At 41.7% G+C, this 17,339-nt stretch overlaps 2 protein-coding genes across 4 annotated transcripts in view; one reads left to right on the plus strand and one right to left on the minus strand.

Moving 5' to 3' along the window:
- Rgl1 (ral guanine nucleotide dissociation stimulator like 1) overlaps window positions 1-1,935 on the minus strand; it is a 246,838-nt gene extending 244,903 nt beyond the window's left edge. For both annotated transcript variants that reach the window (XM_070034281.1, XM_070034279.1), the window contains exon 1: window positions 1,450-1,935. The gene's annotated coding sequence lies outside the window, so the exon portion shown is untranslated. The remainder of the gene's footprint in view (window positions 1-1,449) is intronic.
- Window positions 1,936-2,117: 182 nt separating this feature from the next.
- Window positions 2,118-14,187, plus strand: Arpc5 (actin related protein 2/3 complex subunit 5). 2 transcript variants are annotated; one of them, XM_070034283.1, is made up of 4 exons: window positions 2,118-2,442; window positions 4,600-4,672; window positions 7,776-7,952; window positions 12,853-14,187. In XM_070034283.1, the coding sequence occupies exons 1-4, from the start codon at window positions 2,300-2,302 to the stop codon at window positions 12,913-12,915; spliced, it is 456 nt and encodes a 151-aa protein (XP_069890384.1). In that variant the 5' UTR covers window positions 2,118-2,299; the 3' UTR covers window positions 12,916-14,187. The 2 variants fall into 2 exon arrangements, with proteins under 2 accessions (XP_069890384.1, XP_069890385.1); XM_070034284.1 differs by lacking the exon at window positions 2,118-2,442 and adding an exon at window positions 4,340-4,396 and having other exon boundaries at window positions 4,565-4,672.
- The last annotated feature ends 3,152 nt before the right edge of the window (window positions 14,188-17,339 follow it).

Raw genomic sequence — 17,339 nt, forward strand, 5'->3', positions numbered from 1 at the left:
TTAAATGCTTGTTTCTAACTGCACTCAATACTGCATCTAATGTTCAATTTTCTTTTCAAAAAATACTGATTTAAGAAAAGTGCAATCAGCTTTAGCATCGAAAACAGGTTTCTGTGTGGCTCTTCCTAAAGTTAGTAAAAGACTGCAAAAGAAAAATATGAAAGCAAACCTTTAAGTTATGTAATAACAGATACCATACTAATGATCACATACTTTGGTATTTGACTTCTCTAAATAAATATTATCAGCAAGCAGAAATATTTCATTTCTTACAGATTTTGCCAGTGTGTCTGTTCAGAATGTAAATATTAATTTAAGGAAATATTACTTACATCATCTAAATGACATATCTTCTAGAAAGGTGATTTACTTGTGGCAGGGATACCATATTTCTGTTCACAAGAAAAAAAGGTGCATTCCCTTCTTGAGTTCGTTTTCTCTCTCTTCTCCCTCTCTCCCTCTGTACATGTGTACAGCTATGTGTACATATACATATGTTATGTATGCATAAATATCTACACATAAATATGTACAAATGCAAATATCAAGCAAAGGTTTGATGTTGAGATCGCCCTTCATCTTTTAACAGATTCACTATTCTCAGTGCTACTCACACTCCACTACCTTTCATATTCTATGTGGTCATCAAGTAGACTTAGGGTACTTTCCGCATGCCAGATGGAAGGAAGATACAAAAGAAAAATAAGCAGTCTCTATCCTTCAGAATCTTGGGCTTTCTCTCAGGAGCAAGACAAAGCATGTAATTAATGTCAAAAACTAGTTGTACAGGTATCATTTTAAATTCTCATATATGTAGTCCTAAAAACAATCTTTTGAAGAACACAATAGCAGCAAGGAACCTGTGGTTCAGAAATGTAAGCAGCATGACTCAATCACACGGTCTTGAATCAAGACTCAAATCGGGGTCTTCTGATTCCAAATCCAGTGCACTCTTCAAAAAGAACACAGGAAACCAAGGATGGGGTTCCAGACAGGACAACAACGGGCCTTCTGCTAGAAGGTGGAACCAAACTGGACCCACCCATAAGCAGTGTCCAGCCAAATATCCAAATCATTTGATTCTGCAAATACTTGAGCTATATAATGTAAGATATATAGAACGCAACCACCATTTCCTTAATCTTAGTGTCTTAATTTCCTCACTGAGAGCTCTACTCTCAGAAGTGGAGATATGGAATACAATGGAAAAAAACTGTCTTGATGGGCTCATACAAGAACCTATAGACATCAATCTTAAGTCTGCTTTCTATTAATCCTTACATACGTGGGTTTCCCTCAGCACCAGAAAGCCTTTCTCTAGCATTCTTGGCTCCCAATATGATGCCAGCGATTGACACTGCCCCAAATTCTACAAGTTGACCCCAGTTTTGTCACCCAACCTTGGCCCCTGCATAGACACCTCCCCTTCGTTCCCCATGGCTAGGATACCGAGTTCGGATTCTGCAGGTCCTGTCGAGATGCTGTCACACAGGTCTGACAGAGAAGATGTGACCTTTCCACTCCGTCCTTGGAGACCTCCCGCCGGTCGCGCGGTGTGGTTCCAACCTCGGGCACAGGGACCCCAGCTCAGGAACGCAGCCCCGGGCAGCAAACAGTCCGAAGTGACGTCTCCGACGAGAACTGTGTGGGGCCCCGGGGCGTGCATCACTCCACCCCAAACTCCTGCCGACTGCCGGGGGCTCGGTCCTGCAGCCAGTCCATCCCAGCACAGCGGCAAGTCCAGTCCAGCAGGACCTCTTACACCAGACTCCTTTGACAGCTCGTTGGCAGCAGCGACGGCGGCAGCAGAAGCCAGGGCCACCCGTCCGCAGTGCCCATAGCCACCGACCTAAGCCCCCATCACCACCAAGACTGGACCGCAGAAAAACGTTTCTATGGGAACCCCCCGGGGGTCACGTGATGCCCCCCAACTACCCAATTGCTTCTCACCTCGGCTTCAGCCCAGCTTTCTGCCCGCCCCCGCCTCCTCGGCCGGGCCCCGCCCCTTTCCTGCAGCGGGCCCGCGCCTGCGCAGCACGTCCCGCGCGCTCCCGGGCGCGCGCTGAGGAGCGCGGGGGCGGTGTCGGGGGCCGGAGCTCGGAGCTAACCTGAGGAGGGAGCGGCGCATCTAACGCGCAGGCCCAGAACCGCCCAAGCCGCGGCTGGCGGGCGACGCCCCAGAGCGGAAGAGGGAAGTGGATCGGCCGCCTCTAGCTGCGGGTTCGTGCCGCGGGTTTAGGCTCACGGAGGTAACGGGGCAGAACGGAGAGGAGGCCTGTGCGGCCCGCGCGGATCAGGGATGTCGAAGAACACGGTGTCGTCGGCCCGCTTCCGGAAGGTGGACGTGGATGAGTACGACGAGAACAAGTTCGTGGACGAGGAAGACGGGGGCGACGGCCAGGCCGGGCCCGACGAGGGCGAGGTGGACTCTTGCCTGAGACAATATCCTTCCCTGACCGTGCGCGGCCGTCCCGCTCCCGCCCTGTCCCTCCCGGGACCCGCGTCTACCCCGTGGCGCGGCTGGCACCCGGCTCCCTGGGTTTCTGGTTCCGGTCAGGCCGGGGGCTTCCGGTTTCCAGCGGGTCGCGGCCCCCCGCCCCCCCCAGGTCTGCCCCCCGGATTCCTCAGGTCGCGCGGCGCGCGCCGCCGGGGCCCGGGGCCTGCGGGCCGCGCCCTCGCGCCGCCCGCCCGCCCGCGCAGGCCCGCGCTGGCCGGGCACCGCCGGGGACCGTCAAGTTTCTCCCAGGACCGCGTCCGGGAGGGGCAGGTTATATCCCCGGCCGCCGCGGATCGCGGAGAGCGGGCGGCGGCTCTCCGGCGTGATTGTGCTCTTGCCTTGATTGGTGTTGGGTCTCGGTAGCGTTGGAATCACCGTCGCTCTTGCCTGGGGAGGTGGAGGGGTTGGCACGTTGAGGCCCCCCTCGGTCCTGCCAGTCCCTGGGCTCTTTAATTCTCAAAAATCAGAAAGACAGAATTTGGTCCCATGTGTTTAACCTGGCGAGGAGAAGGAATACGGAGCACTAAAAGTCTCTATAAGGCAGCTTGGAGCCTTTTACCTGCTAAGGAAAGGACAATAGGTTCAAAATGGGGAGTGCATGTGGAGAACCGGAAAAGTAAACCCCAATGAATAACACAGAAGATGAGTCATATGGGCAATGCAGGGTCGTTTTTTGTGATCCCGAATTTGTTCCCATCTTAGTTAAAATATGGCTGTCAGTTCCTGGTTTGGGGTTTGCATATTTGAATATTCATACCTTTGATTGGCAGTTGCATCAGATCTTCAAACTGTAGATTTAAAAAAAAAAAAATTGGAGAACCCAGATCTTTATACAGTTATTACTCCTTGGTGAACAAGTTCTTTGCTCATCTAAGTCCTATTAAATGTAATGGGAAAATATATGAGCAAAAAATGTATAGTCATAACCATATCTTTGTCATAAAAGCACCTAAAGATAGCAGTATACATTTGTTAATGTACTGTGTAGGTTTTCCTTTGATTGCCACAACTTTTAAAAACAGTTGTCACTATTTCAATTATTTAAGCACGTATCAAGGAGTTTTGAGTTTTTAAGTGCCACCCATCTTACAAGATGCATACTGCTCTAGAAATCCATTCATCCTTAAAATAACAGCTTATCACTAACTATAGCTGTTATTTTTTTCTCAAACCTTTTTCTTCAGGGGATAAATGGTGAACATTCTTTGTGGTTGAATGAATGATGGTTATAAAACTAATGTATTTAGGCAATTTGTGATTACTTTCAGCTACTGCTGTTTCCATACCAATGATCATCTTAAAATACATATTTTCTCTTCTTACCCTTGTTCTAACCAGGAGAGATAGCAGCCCCAGTGTGGTTGGCTGCTACAGATGGAGGAACAAGTAAACTCCATGTAGTTTCCTTTTAGGGGAATGACTGTACATTCTGACTGTCTGATTGGCCTTCTGTTTTTTGTGCTTGCTTAACTCACTGGTGCTTTCAAAGAGAGATTCAGTGTAATACGTATGGTCTAACAGTTTGAGTAACATCTATGAAATATGAGAATGTCTAAGACAGAAAAAGTAGTCTGCCACCTAAGGATCATATAAGTTATTACATCTTCTATAGTAGATTTTTTCAATATTGAGAAATTAATGAGTGTCATTCAGATTGTAATCTGCCAGCATTTTCTATCAGCATTTAAATTAATAGTTTTAACATGGGTTTGATCTTTTTATTTTCCCAGTTACAATCTCCAAAAGACATTTTGGTTGAAAAGCTGTTTGATTTGAGTGTCTAATAATTCTGGTTTATGTTTTAGTGTTTTCTTAATACCAGTCTGGATAACATTTGCATATACATTTCAATGGAAAATGAAAGATTATCACTGTGTTCATTCAGTAATTGAGCCAAAGGTAAAGAGTCTTGTTTCAAAAAATGTATTTACTTAGTTTCAGTATTTTACCACTGGTTTACATTGGAAACATTGAGTTTCTAATATTGAACATAGTGAATTAAATCATTTTTCTTATGCATAAAGTCTTTTAAAATGTGGTTGCAAATGGTTTCTAATGTTTTCCTAGGGGCTGCCCTCTGTTATCCCCTTAACCTCTATCACAGGAAACATGATGGCTGCTCTCCAGGCAGCTCTGAAAAATCCCCCTATCAACACCAAGAGTCAGGCAGTGAAGGTGAGTCATGAGCCTTTTGCTGCTGTTTTGCTGCTGTTCCTCTCAATTTTCATAAACACAACAAATATTTTAACTATTTACTCTCTTTGACATAGAACAATCAAACCCAGGGGCTCACATATGCTAGGTAAGTGTTCTGCCACTGAGCAAACTTCCCCCCCCCCTCCCCCCCCCCCCCCCCCCCCCCCCCCCCCCCCCGCCCCAATTTTATAACAGAGTCTGGCCAGGTTACTCAATCTGGCCTCAAGCTTGTAGTCCTTCTGCTTTAGACTCCCAAATAGCCAGAATTAAAAGTATACATTACCCAGCCAGCTATGTGAAAATTAACATAGAAAGCCAAGCACCAGTTGCTCAAGCCTGTATTCCTAGGTACTCATGAAGCTGAAATCTGAGGATCATGGTTCCAAGCCGGCCAGGCAGGAAAGTCCATGAGACTCTTACCTCCATTCATTCACCAGAAAGCCAGAAGTGGAGGCATAGTTCAAGTGGTAGTGCACCACTCTTGAACTCTGAATTCAAGCCCCAGTTCTGGCACTAAAACAAATAAGAATTAACAAAGAGTGTTGCATAGGAGACAAACTTAAAAATTGGAGAAGTCAGTTTGGGGTTTTTAGGGGAGTATACTCAGGCTGTAAGCAAAGTCCTGAAGAATTAGAAAAACTTGTTATCAGAACAAGCAGATTCTCTGCTTAATTATGCAAATGTTAAATGTTCATTATAGAAAGCAAAGAAATATGAGGAAATAAAAAGGTGATCATACCACAACCTAGGTAACAATATCTGTTTTAACAGTAGAATGTTACAAAGTTTTGTTTTTTACTATATAGAATGGACTATGTAGCAATGCACACAAATTTCTTTCCTTAGCTATAGGTTTATTTACATGCTGTTTTAACAGCTATACACCAAAATGCTTTAGATAACATATAACTGATCTTTTGTGATATATGTGGATTGACTTTTTTTTCTTGCTATCTGCAGGTATTAAAATGAATAATCTTAGAAAAATGACTATTTCCTTTCAAAAAAGGCTTTACATACATAAGTTATTGCCCAATTGCCTTCCAGAAAAGTTGTGCAATGCACATACATTCCCTGCAGCAGTTCCTCACTGATTACTGAGGTCCTATTTCCTTAATTACTTGTTTTTTTTTAATGAAGCCTAAAGCCTCAGCCACTGTCTATACCTGTTTATACATCCCAGAGCCTCAGAAATCTCCTTAATAGAATGGTGGCAAGTATTATGTGAATGCCATAATAATTAAGTAAAAAAAAATTTATAAGGAGAAAAATATCTTTGGTTTTTAAAAGTAGTTAGGAACATCAGTGAACCACCTTCTGCTTTTATGTGGGTGGTTTTTATCACAGCTTGTGGGTGGGAGGTTATAACTGTGGATGCAAAGTTATTTTTCTAAATTGGGTAATTGCATAGTCTTTAAACTGAAGATAACAACAGGTGGTAGAATGATTCTGTAACATCCTGACCAGTGAGAATGCTCAGGGTACACTTTGTAGTGAAGAGAAGGAAAAAGAAATTGTTGGAGTCAATTAAGTGTTCTTTTCACTTGGCTTTTAGGGTAAGAAAGTAGGTTCACTTTTGGAGCAGGTTTTTACCAAAGAAAAACAGTCGTTACAAGTGAACATCACTGTGTCTCATGTCTGTAGATTAAAATTTTTAAACTCAAATTGTTTTCTTAAAATTCTAAAATAAGCTGGGCACCTGTGGCACACACCTATAATCAGTCATAACTCAGGAGACTGAGATCTGAGGATCGTGCTTAAAAGTCAGCCCAGGACAGAAAGTCTGTGAGACTCTTTCTCCATTTAAACACACACACACACACACACACAAGTCTGTGAGACTCTTATCTCCATTTAAACACACACACACACACACACACACACACACACACACACACACACACACACACACACACACACACACACACACACACACACACACACACACACACACACACACACACACACACACACAGCTATGAGTCAAGTGATAGAACACTGGCCTGGAGCTGAAATTGCTCAAAGATAGCGCACGTGCACACACACACACACACACTGGCCTGAAGCTGAAATTGCTCAAAGACAGCACACACACACTAGCCTCAAACTGAAATTGCTCAAAGACAGCACACACACACAGGCCTCGAGCTAAAATTGCTCAAAGACAGCTCCCAGGCCCTGTGTTCAAGCCCAGGATAAGTTTGATTTTTTGTTTGTGTTTTTGGTAGTGAGTCTTGAAGTCTGGGCCTGGGTACTGTCCCCTGAGCTTTTCAACTCAAAGCTAGCACTCTGCCACTTGAGCCATAGCACCACTTCTGATTTTCTGGTGATTAGTTGGAGATAAGAGTCTCATGGGCATGGGCATTCCTGCTTTGAACCATGATCCTCAGATCTCCTCCTCTTGAGTAACTAGGATTATAGGCATGAGCCACCAGCACCCAGCATGAAGTTTTTTAAGAAATTATTTCTGAAAGAAATAATTCCCAGTAGAACTACAAATTATTTTCCTTCCTTGTCAGGATTTCTTTTCAAACTAAGAAGCAAAAAATGAGATGTTTTCATAAATTGTGAAATGACCACATTGCTCTGTCAGTACAGCCTCTCAGCTCTGCCTTCAGTCATGTCAAGAGTCTGAGTACATGTTCTGCTGCCAAACTAACCTGTGTTGCAGTTCCTTCCTACTTGGTCTTCCTGCCCTTGCCCTGCCCCATAGCTTATTCTCAACATAGACATCAAAATGGGCTTGTTATTTTATGCTCTTCAAACCCTCCCGTCTTCTCATTTCTCTCAAAGTGAAAGCCAACTGGAGTCCTTACAGTGACCTGCAGGCCTTACATGATCTATTTCCCACAACTCTGACTTCCTCTCCTGCTCTGGTCTTAGCCACCGTGGTCTTTGGAGCACACTAGACCCTCACTACCACACTTGTTTTCTTCTGTCTGAACCACTTCCCATTTCCCCTAGATTCCTTCTTTAGTAGCATTCAGGTCTCTGCTCAAATGTCATCTCATCATGGTCTTTCTGAAATTACAGCCACTCGCACACATATTGTCTTAAATTTGTGGTTTTGTATTTATTCCAGGATCGGGCAGGCAGCATTGTCTTGAAGGTGCTCATCTCCTTTAAAGCTAATGATATTGAAAAGGCCGTTCAATCTCTGGACAAGAATGGTGTGGATCTCCTCATGAAGTATATTTATAAAGGCTTTGAGAGCCCATCTGACAATAGCAGTGCTATGTTATTACAGTGGCATGAAAAGGTATGTTACTAACTGTAAGTCTGTCTTATTGTTCTTTAATGGAATGGAATAATAGACAACAGCAATGTCTTACTTAAATAACAACACTGGATTGCACATCTTAATATTGCAAAACTTACTTTCTAGCCTTGGTCCTAAAGATTCTGATTTGCAGTACTTAATTCACATGTATTTGGCACATACGTTATTATGGATTTTGGATAAAGTGAAAACTAGGCAAAAGAAAAGTGCTGAAAATGATCATTTCTTTACAGTGATCAAAAAATGAAACAACATACGCTGCAAATAAAATGTGGCACATTGAAGGTCTAGTATGTGCTTCCACTCATGGATGAGCATGGAGAACATGCCAGGTGAAGTAAGCCAGGGACAAGGACAGTATTTTATATCCCACTTAGATAAAATAATGTAGAAACTGGCCAATTCAAAGGGAAAGTCAATTCAGAGAAAGTCACTGGAGGTGTTAGCAAAGACTGAGAAAAGGAAGGAATAGGAAGTGATTGTATAATGGAGACAGGATTTGTGTGTGGATGAAGAAAAGTTTTGGTAATAGATTATGGTAGTTATTCAACATTGTGACTAAGATTAATTCTAATAAAATAGCACATTTTGCCACAATTTTTTTAAAACATAACAAGAAAAATCTCTTTTTCTAGATTTTTCTTTTTTTTAATATTAGTGTTGTTTGTTTATTGTTAATATAATGATGATGTACAGAGGGGTTACAGTTACATAAAGTACAAGGTTTTGAACTTTGAGCTTTGTGCTTGCTCTGGCAGGGACTCTGCCACTTGAGCCAAACTCCAGCCCCCAAAATTCTTAAATGCTTCTTTGTTTCAGTTTCATGAATTTTATTTTTCAGTGTAAACAAATGCCACTACTTCATCCATTTTTACAGGAGAAAAAGATTTTTTAATTCATGAGTAATGAGTTGGTGAGATAATCTTTCATACCCCACTCTTGCACTGGTTAAAAAAATATAAAAAAAAAAAATTAAAGCTGGGCACCGATGGCTCACACCTGTAATTCTAGCTACTTAGGAGGCTGAGGTCTGAGGATTGTAGTTTGAATCCAGCCTAGGCAGAAAAGTCCCTGTGAGGCTCTTGTCTACAATTAACTACTCAATAAAACTCACAAGAAAACAAGTGAAGCTGTGGCTCAAAATGAACTATCCTTGAACAATAAGAGCTCAAGCACAGGGCCCAGGCTTCCTAGTTCAAGCCCCATGACCAACCAAAAAGAAAAAAACTTGAGCCGGGTGCCAGTGGCTCACGCCTGTAATCCTAGCTACAAGGGAGGCTGAGATCTGAGGATTGCGGGTCAAAGCCAGCCTGGGCAGGAAAGTCCATGAAACGCTTATCTCCAGTAAACCACTAGAAAACCGGAAGTGGCACTGTGGCTCAAGCGGTAGAGTGCTTGCCTTGAGCTGAAGAGTGCAGGGACAGGGCCCAAGCCCAGAGTTCAAGCCCCATGACCAACCAAAAAACAAAACAAAACAAAAAAACTTAAATCAAGCCAACAGACAAGGAATATTTTCTGTAACATTCTTAAAATCTCACAACCAGGTGATATTGTCCAAAAAGAAATGTACTCATTACCTGACTTATGAAATGGTAACCCCTCTGTAACGACAAAAAAAAACCCTTAACATTAGCTGTTTAAAAATTCTGTAAATCCAAAAGGAAAACAGAATTTAAAATGAACATTTCAAAATCTTAGTTGAATTATAAAAAATCATAATCATCACATGGAATAAAATAGACCACTTTTTTTTTTTTTTTTGGTCAGTCATGGGGCTTAAACTTTGGGCCTAGCTGCTGTCCCTGAGCTCTGCCGCTCAGCGCCAACACTCTGCTACTTGAGCCACAGTGCCACTTCCCAGACCACTTTTATTATGATAAAATCTTGTCCCCAAATTTTCTGAGAGAAGACAGTGTTAAGAAACACTTTATAAGCCGGGCGCTGGTGGCTCACGCCTGTAATCCTAGCTACTCAGGAGGCTGAGATCTGAGGATCGCGGTTCAAAGCCAGCCCGGGCAGGAGAGACCGTGAGACTCCTATCTCCAATAAACCACCAGAAAACCGGAAGTGGCGCTGTAGCTCAAGTGGTAGAGTGCTCGCCTTGAGCTGAAGAGCTGAGGGACAACGCCCAGGCCCAGAGTTCAAGCCCCACGACCGACAAAAAAAAAAAAAAAAAAAGAAACACTTTATAGGCCAGGGTACCAGTGGTCCACACCTGTACTCCTAGCTACTCAGTAGGCTGAGATCTGAGGATCACAGTTCAAAGCCAGCCTGGGCAGGAAAGTCTGTAAGACTTGTCTCCCCAGAAGTGGCACTGAGGCTCAAGTGGTAGAACACTCACCTTGAGCTGAAGAGCTCAGGGACAGCTCCCAGTTCAAGCTCCACAACCAACAAAAAGAAGGAAAAAAAAATCACTTGGTACTTTATTTGAAGAGAAAAAGATAATTCTCAAGAGGATTTTTAGAAATGATTGGTTTAAGTCTGAACGGCAACACACATACAAAATAGTCACAGGCAGTAAAATTTGCTGTTGAGCCCCAGCAAAGGTATTTTTTTCTTCATATACCATCAGAAAGATCTATGAATGGATAGTGTAGCCGTTCCTAACAATTTTCCCAGTATAGTCCCCATCTCTGCCTGTAGCTCCATCGTAATTACAAATAGTTCCCCTTTTACCCTTCAGGCTCTTACATGGTCATCTTGATCATAGAACCCTTACTGTTTGCCTGGCACTGTGCTGTTGGCTTACATTCATTTAGTCCACTAAGAACCCTACAAGGTATATAACTGTTTTTATCATCTTCAGTTTACAGATGAAGAATGAGCTTTAAAACCCAAGTAACTCAGTGGCAGGGCATTTCATTCGTAAGGCTGGGTTCAATTCCCAGCAGCATATAAATAAAACAAACCAGTTCAGTATCACCTTAGGATCATAGTGGACATTGAGAACTGTGTCCTAAACATTCTTCTAAAGACTTGATCATTCATTTACTCACAAAAATAACAGAGCCATGCATCAGTGGCTCACATTCATAATTTTAGCTATTCAAGAGGCTGAGATCTGAGAATCATAGTTCAAATCAAAGCTAGCCCAGGCAGGAAAGTCCATGAGACATTTTTTTGTATATGTACCAGTTCTGGTGCTTGGACTCAGGCCCTGGGCTTTTTTTGCTCAAAGCTACACTCTATCATTTGAGCAAGGTAGTTGTTGGATGCCCAGTCTGGCATCATACCAATCCTCAGATCTTGGAGTAGCTAGGATTACAGGTGTGAGCCACTGCCACTTGGCTGTGAGACTTTTTCTCAAATTAATCACCAAAACTTGTGGAACTGTGGTCAAGCGGTAGAGCATTAGAGCAAAAAAGTTCAGGAAAACTAACCCAAGTAAGTACTGAACCATTTTTAAAAAAAAAGTTCAGAAGCTGGGCACTGGTGGCTCATGCCTAAAGTCCTAGCTACTAATGAGGCTGAAATCTGAGGATTGTGGTTCAAAGCCAGCCCAGGTAGAGAAGTCCTTGTGAGATTCTTATCCCCGATAAACCACTCAAAAACCAGACTTGGCATTGTGGCTCAAGTGGTAGAGCACAAAGAGGCTTAGAGACAGTGTCCAGGCTCTGAGTTCTAGCTCCACAACCAACAACAACAAAAAGCTCAGAGACAATACTCTGCCCTTGAGTTCAAGCTGTAGGATTAGCACAAAGAAGAAAAAACTTACTATTATCCATGTGGTAAGTCTTTATAGCTTCTTCATACAGCCACCAGCACTTGCCAATCTTACCTCCTAAGTACTTCTCAAATCCATCCACTCAGTGCATTGCTAATGCCTGGTTCCCAGCAACTCCAGTGTGCAGCTATAGTTACCTAACTTATTTCCCACCTGCCTGTTTTGCCATCTTCAAATCTTCTCCACTCAGTCACCAGAATGATCTCTTTAAAATCCAGTTGTGCCCTTACCAGTCATTTGCAAAACAAAGCAAGTTTTCAAGTCTAATTTCATTTTCCATGTCATGCTGCCCTTCAGCCACAGAGGTGCCAGCCTTTGCCCTGAGTGTACCCTGCCTTTTCACATTTCCTTAGGTTTGCTGGTGCTTTTCCAGTGTTCATCTGATACCTCTTCCATTTAACATGCCATTTTTCTCCTGGAAGCCCTGCCAGAAACACTGCTTTATGCTGCAGGCTGGGTTATACCCCCTTGTAGCACCCCAAGCATAACTTACCATTCATCCATTTTTATTTTAAAAAGTTAGGTATTTATGACTATCTCCACACCAGAAGATGGTATGTGGTGTGCTTCTTCACTTTCATACCCCCAGTTCCAGCATATTACCCAATACAGAGGTACTTAGCAAGATTTTTTTTTGGACAGAAATAAACCAGCGCTTCTAGTTTCTGATACTTGGTTGTGTCTTTTAGTTTTTCAAGTGAGAGTTAAAATTACCAAGTTCCTGCTCTTAATAGTATCTTCTTACCTTGGTAGGAAAATAACATGACTAATTTAAGTGAAAGTTGCAGTAGATGATCCCAATTTGAATTTCTTCCTAACTGGTAAGAATGAGAGATGCAAAATGTCTTAAATTTGCACTTGAACACCTATTTTAGGCAACAGCATTATACTGCAGACTAATTTTTTAGGAATAATTACTAACTAGTAATTACAACTACTTTTACAAACTAGTATCTGAATAGAATGGAAATTCCTGAGGGCCAGGGCACTGGAAAATTCGTTTATTGTTGTATGTCAAGTGCTAAAGGCAGTGTGTGGCGCATAGTAGGTATATAGGAAGATTGAATGAATTCAGTCTAGAGCTGAAGAATGTGATGCTTAGTATGAGACTTAACCCTTTACGAGTGTGTGAACCTTGGCTTTGGTTTGTTATAGGCACTTGCTGCAGGAGGAGTTGGGTCCATCGTTCGTGTCTTGACTGCCAGGAAAACCGTGTAGTCCAGCTGGAACTGGATCTCGGCCGTGAGAGTGGGAGTTGCTGGTACAAAGACCAAAACAACCAAATGCCATCACTGCCCCGTGGGCAGCATCTGTTTCTCTCAGCTTTGCCTTCTTGCTTCCTTTTTTCATATCTGTAAAGAAAATTACATATCAGTTTTCCTTCGATGAAAATTGGGATAAAATAGAGGAAACTGTTCATCAGGAGTGTTTTGTCCCCTCATAATCATTTCAATGATGTGTATACCAATCTGTATGATTTACATATAAGTTTAATTGTGCAATTTTAACCCTAGTGACTTGATTTCCTATTATATTATTTTTAACTAATACTGAGAGATCTGATCAGACTTTGAAGCCAGTTTCCTAACTCATTGCTAATCAAGAAATGATTTTTATTTTAAAAAAAAATGAGACTGGCAGCTTTTAACATTGGAAAACTGGACCATGCTTCCTATTTAAGCAAAATCTATTTCTGGAAGAAGTGGTGAATGAACACCACTACCAATCTCCAACTTGACTTCTGCTAGCCTTCAGATTCTGCTGAGCTTAAGTATGCTGATGCCTTTTAGCATCCAGTTATCATGACTTCTCAACTTTTTTGTGGTCACCCAGGGTCCAGAGCAAGGAGTCTTGCTCTACACAAATGTATCTATAAAAGATCAGAGCATGTTTAGCACACACATCAAACTTTTGTGTTCTGATAATATGGTTCTGTTTGGAAACTACTCCAAACCAGAAGGGACATATTTAAAACTCTGGGCAGCCTCTCTGAGTAAAATACTATTTTATGTAAAAATATAGTAGCTGCCTTAAACATTGTGAGGTATACACAAGTATTTAATCTGCCATTTAATATGCCCATAAATCCCTCAGTGTTCTTCAGGGTAATTGAGATCTCAGAAGATTTGGTTCAGATCCAAACAAATACACATTATGTGTTTCAGCTCAGTGTTTTTCTTAAGAAAATGCCATTCAGCAAAAAATTGTTTACTTTATTGGAAAACCAAATCGGTTCTCAAGAAATGACCGGTGCTTACAAAAAATTATTATTATTATAAAGTAACTCCAAAACCACCTGAATGCATATGACCAAGAGGGAATCAGCCTGTGTTTAGTATTTACATTGGATACCAGTTTTGAAATCACTGATGTATGTGTGAACTGGTGCAGAAATTCTATAAACTCTGCTGTTTTTGATACTTGCTTTTTGTTTTGTTTTGTTTTGTAAAAATGATAAACTTCAGAAAATAAAATGTCAGTGTTGAGTAATTGACTTTTCTTCCTTTAATACTTGTGAGTTATACAGTTAATTAATGAAAAGTTTTCCTGGTGCTACAATCCTGTTAGAGTTTATAAAACTATTTTATACACACATAAAGGAGTAAAAAGAGGGTCATTGATGACGTCAGAGCACCTCTGAAGTCTTTGGGGTGACCCATCACCCACCCTATGGATGCCAGTGAACACGTAGCATCAGAGACCTAAACGGATGCAAATTCACCTAACAACTGCAGTCATTTAGTCTGTTTCTAACTCTAACGTTGTACTGCATTCTCATATTCTCATAGACCCTTAATACCACTTTCATGACTGAAATGTTGGGGAAATTCTAGAGTTGTATATTGTATTCACAACAATAGGTGTATTTAAAAACTGCCAGTTCCTCAGGGAAGATGGTAAAAATATTAAAGCAGACAACATAGAAGAACCGTTATCACATGTATAACATCTAGAAACAACTGGCTGACTAGTGTGTCCTGGGTGACTATCAGCTAAGTTGTAGTGACCATGACAGCCCATCATCCTTAGTGGAGAGTGAGGGTTAGGATTCATTGTATAAAAAATACATAAATATCAGGGGATATAATGGGAAATTAAATTTGGTAAAAAAGAAAGCATCTTGAATAATAAGTTTTGCTTGCTAAAAAAATATAGGTGGTTATGGATAATTTACCTTTTAAGTATTTTTGACCAATTGCTAAAAGTTGAAAATTATGTTCCCAGTGTTGACTTAAAGGCTGTTTGTTAACATTGGAGGAATTGTGTGGCCCAGTGAAGAAATGCCATAGGACAGTGAAGACATCCCATTAGTGATGACAGTGTGCTTAACTTCAAGATCAGATTCTCATTGAATGCAGTTGACTTAAAACATACACTCCAGACCTGAAGTTTAGAGACATATATGTAATAGGACCAAGATCAGAGGTTAGTTTATGCAGACATTCTGAAGTCAGGCCAGGCTTGAAGAATAAAGGTGTTTCTAGGACAAATAAGGATTTGGCATTTGGTGGATACTGTTGAAAGGTTGACAGCTGGGGCTGGGAAGGTGGCTCAGTGGTAGAGCGCTTGCCTTGCATGCATGAGGCCCTGGGTTTGATTCTTCAGCACCACATAAGCAAAAAGAAAAAAGCCGGAAGTGGCGCTGTGGCTCAAGTGGTAGAGCGCTAGCCTTGAGCTGAAGAGCTGAGAGACAGTGCCCAGGCCCAGAGTTCAGGCCCCATGACCAGACCCCCCCCCAAAAAAAAGAAAAGCAAGGTTGGCATCTATAGAAGGAAGACGTGCTCAGCCAAACAGCACAACTTTAGTTCAACTTGATGTTTCACCTGTATGTTGATGACTTGAAATCTGTAAACAGTAACTACACAGAGTCACAGAGGAAAAACACCTTAAGAAACCCAAACTCAGTTACTCTTTTCTGGTAGGTTCATATTTTTTATATTTTAATTATATAATACAATGAGAGTTAACAGTCTCAGGTCATTAGCCTCAGGAGATTATTGGTTATAAATAAGGCTTAAATTTACAAATCAAATCAGCAGTCTCTGCATATTGTAGAAAGGAGCTCTCGAAATCCAAGGCTTTAGAGAATACCCATGTTCCTGCCATGGTCTCCCCCAACTGTTCCACTTCACCTCAGCCCAGCATCTCTGATGGAATGTAGGAAACCCCCCATGTCAAAATGCTCTGTTGACCACAGTGTAGTCACTTCCTGCAGAACAAGTCAAGATTCAGAAGCAGTCTGGGAACCCACAGAGCTCCAGCCCAGCATCTGCCTCTAGGTGGTGCTCCTTCACCACATCGCTGACCCGACCACAGGTCCCTGAGACACTGACTGCCTTTGCTTTGATGTTTCTGTTTTCCCCATCATATTTACGTTCTTTGGTCTTGAAAGACAATAAACATCATTCATCTTAATTTACTTCTCTTACTTTTCTCCGAAATAGTTCCTTAGATCCCACACAACACAAATGAGTCGTACATGACTCACCTGAATTCCAGCTTTCTGAGGTTCCTGTATTTTCCAGCCGAGCATTTCCTCCTATCTCTGGACCTTTCTGCAGGGCTGTGGCTCTCTTGAAGTCACAGTAGCTGTATCTTAGGCATGCCCTACAACCTCTCAGCATCGTGAAGACTCAACAAATATCTATTTGCTTGTATAACACTGATTTGGGCCAAAATCACCTAAGATATTCCCACATTGATACATGGGAACAAACTGAGAACTACACTAAATAAAATAATCCTCACTGGGTTCAAATAGCCTGGATCCAGTGAAGTTGGTCACAAATTAATTTCCATGTGGACAGTTAAGCCAGAGAACCTACCCGAACAAAGTGGTAATCAGCAACTACAGGTAGCATGTATTTATAAGTGTTCCAGTGGTCCACAGAGGAAGTTTTTTTTTTTGCCGTTAATGCTCTTACTGACTTGTAGCACACTTTTTTTTCTTTGTGTTTGTGTGCTTAAACATTTTTGCTCAAGGCTAGCGCTATACTACTTGAGCCACAGCTCCGTTTCCAGATTTCTGGTGGAGATGAGAGACTCAAGGATTTTCCTGCTCAGGCTGGCTTTCAACTGTGATCCTCAGATCGGCTTGCACCAGTGCTGGGCTCCAAATTTTCTTAATCATCTTATCATAGAAAAAAATAAAAGCCTTTTGTGCTGATAGGAATGCTGATTGTCTTTTCACCGTTTGTTTCAGATTTTTTTATTATGAAGGAGAAACCATTTAATGTTTATTTAATTTCATTTATTAATCTCTTTTTACAGAATTTGGGATTCAGATCATACTTGTTTTCCCAACTACAAAATTTAAAAAATAATAATAATCAAATATTCAAAGTTTTTTATTCTAAAATACTCATATTTCTTCTTTCCCACAATTGCTGTTCCAAATATAAGAATCCCTTGATTGACTTGGCTACCTTTCTCAGGACTTGAGAGTGAAAGCATTTCACATGTGAAAGCACAGCTTTACTACCACCCAATATTTACACACTATGATAGACTCTATCCGACAGCACCTGGGTCTAGATATGGACAAAATAAAAAGTCAATAGAAGACAATATATAGACAAGAAAACAATAAAATGTACTCAGGAGACTGAGGCAGGAAGATCATGAGTTCAAGGCCAGCCTGG

This window comes from Dipodomys merriami, unplaced genomic scaffold, assembly GCF_024711535.1.
Source record: "Dipodomys merriami isolate MVZ:Mamm:240054 unplaced genomic scaffold, mDipMer1.0.p SCAF_24, whole genome shotgun sequence".
In the NCBI taxonomy this organism is placed as follows: domain Eukaryota; kingdom Metazoa; phylum Chordata; class Mammalia; order Rodentia; family Heteromyidae; genus Dipodomys; species Dipodomys merriami.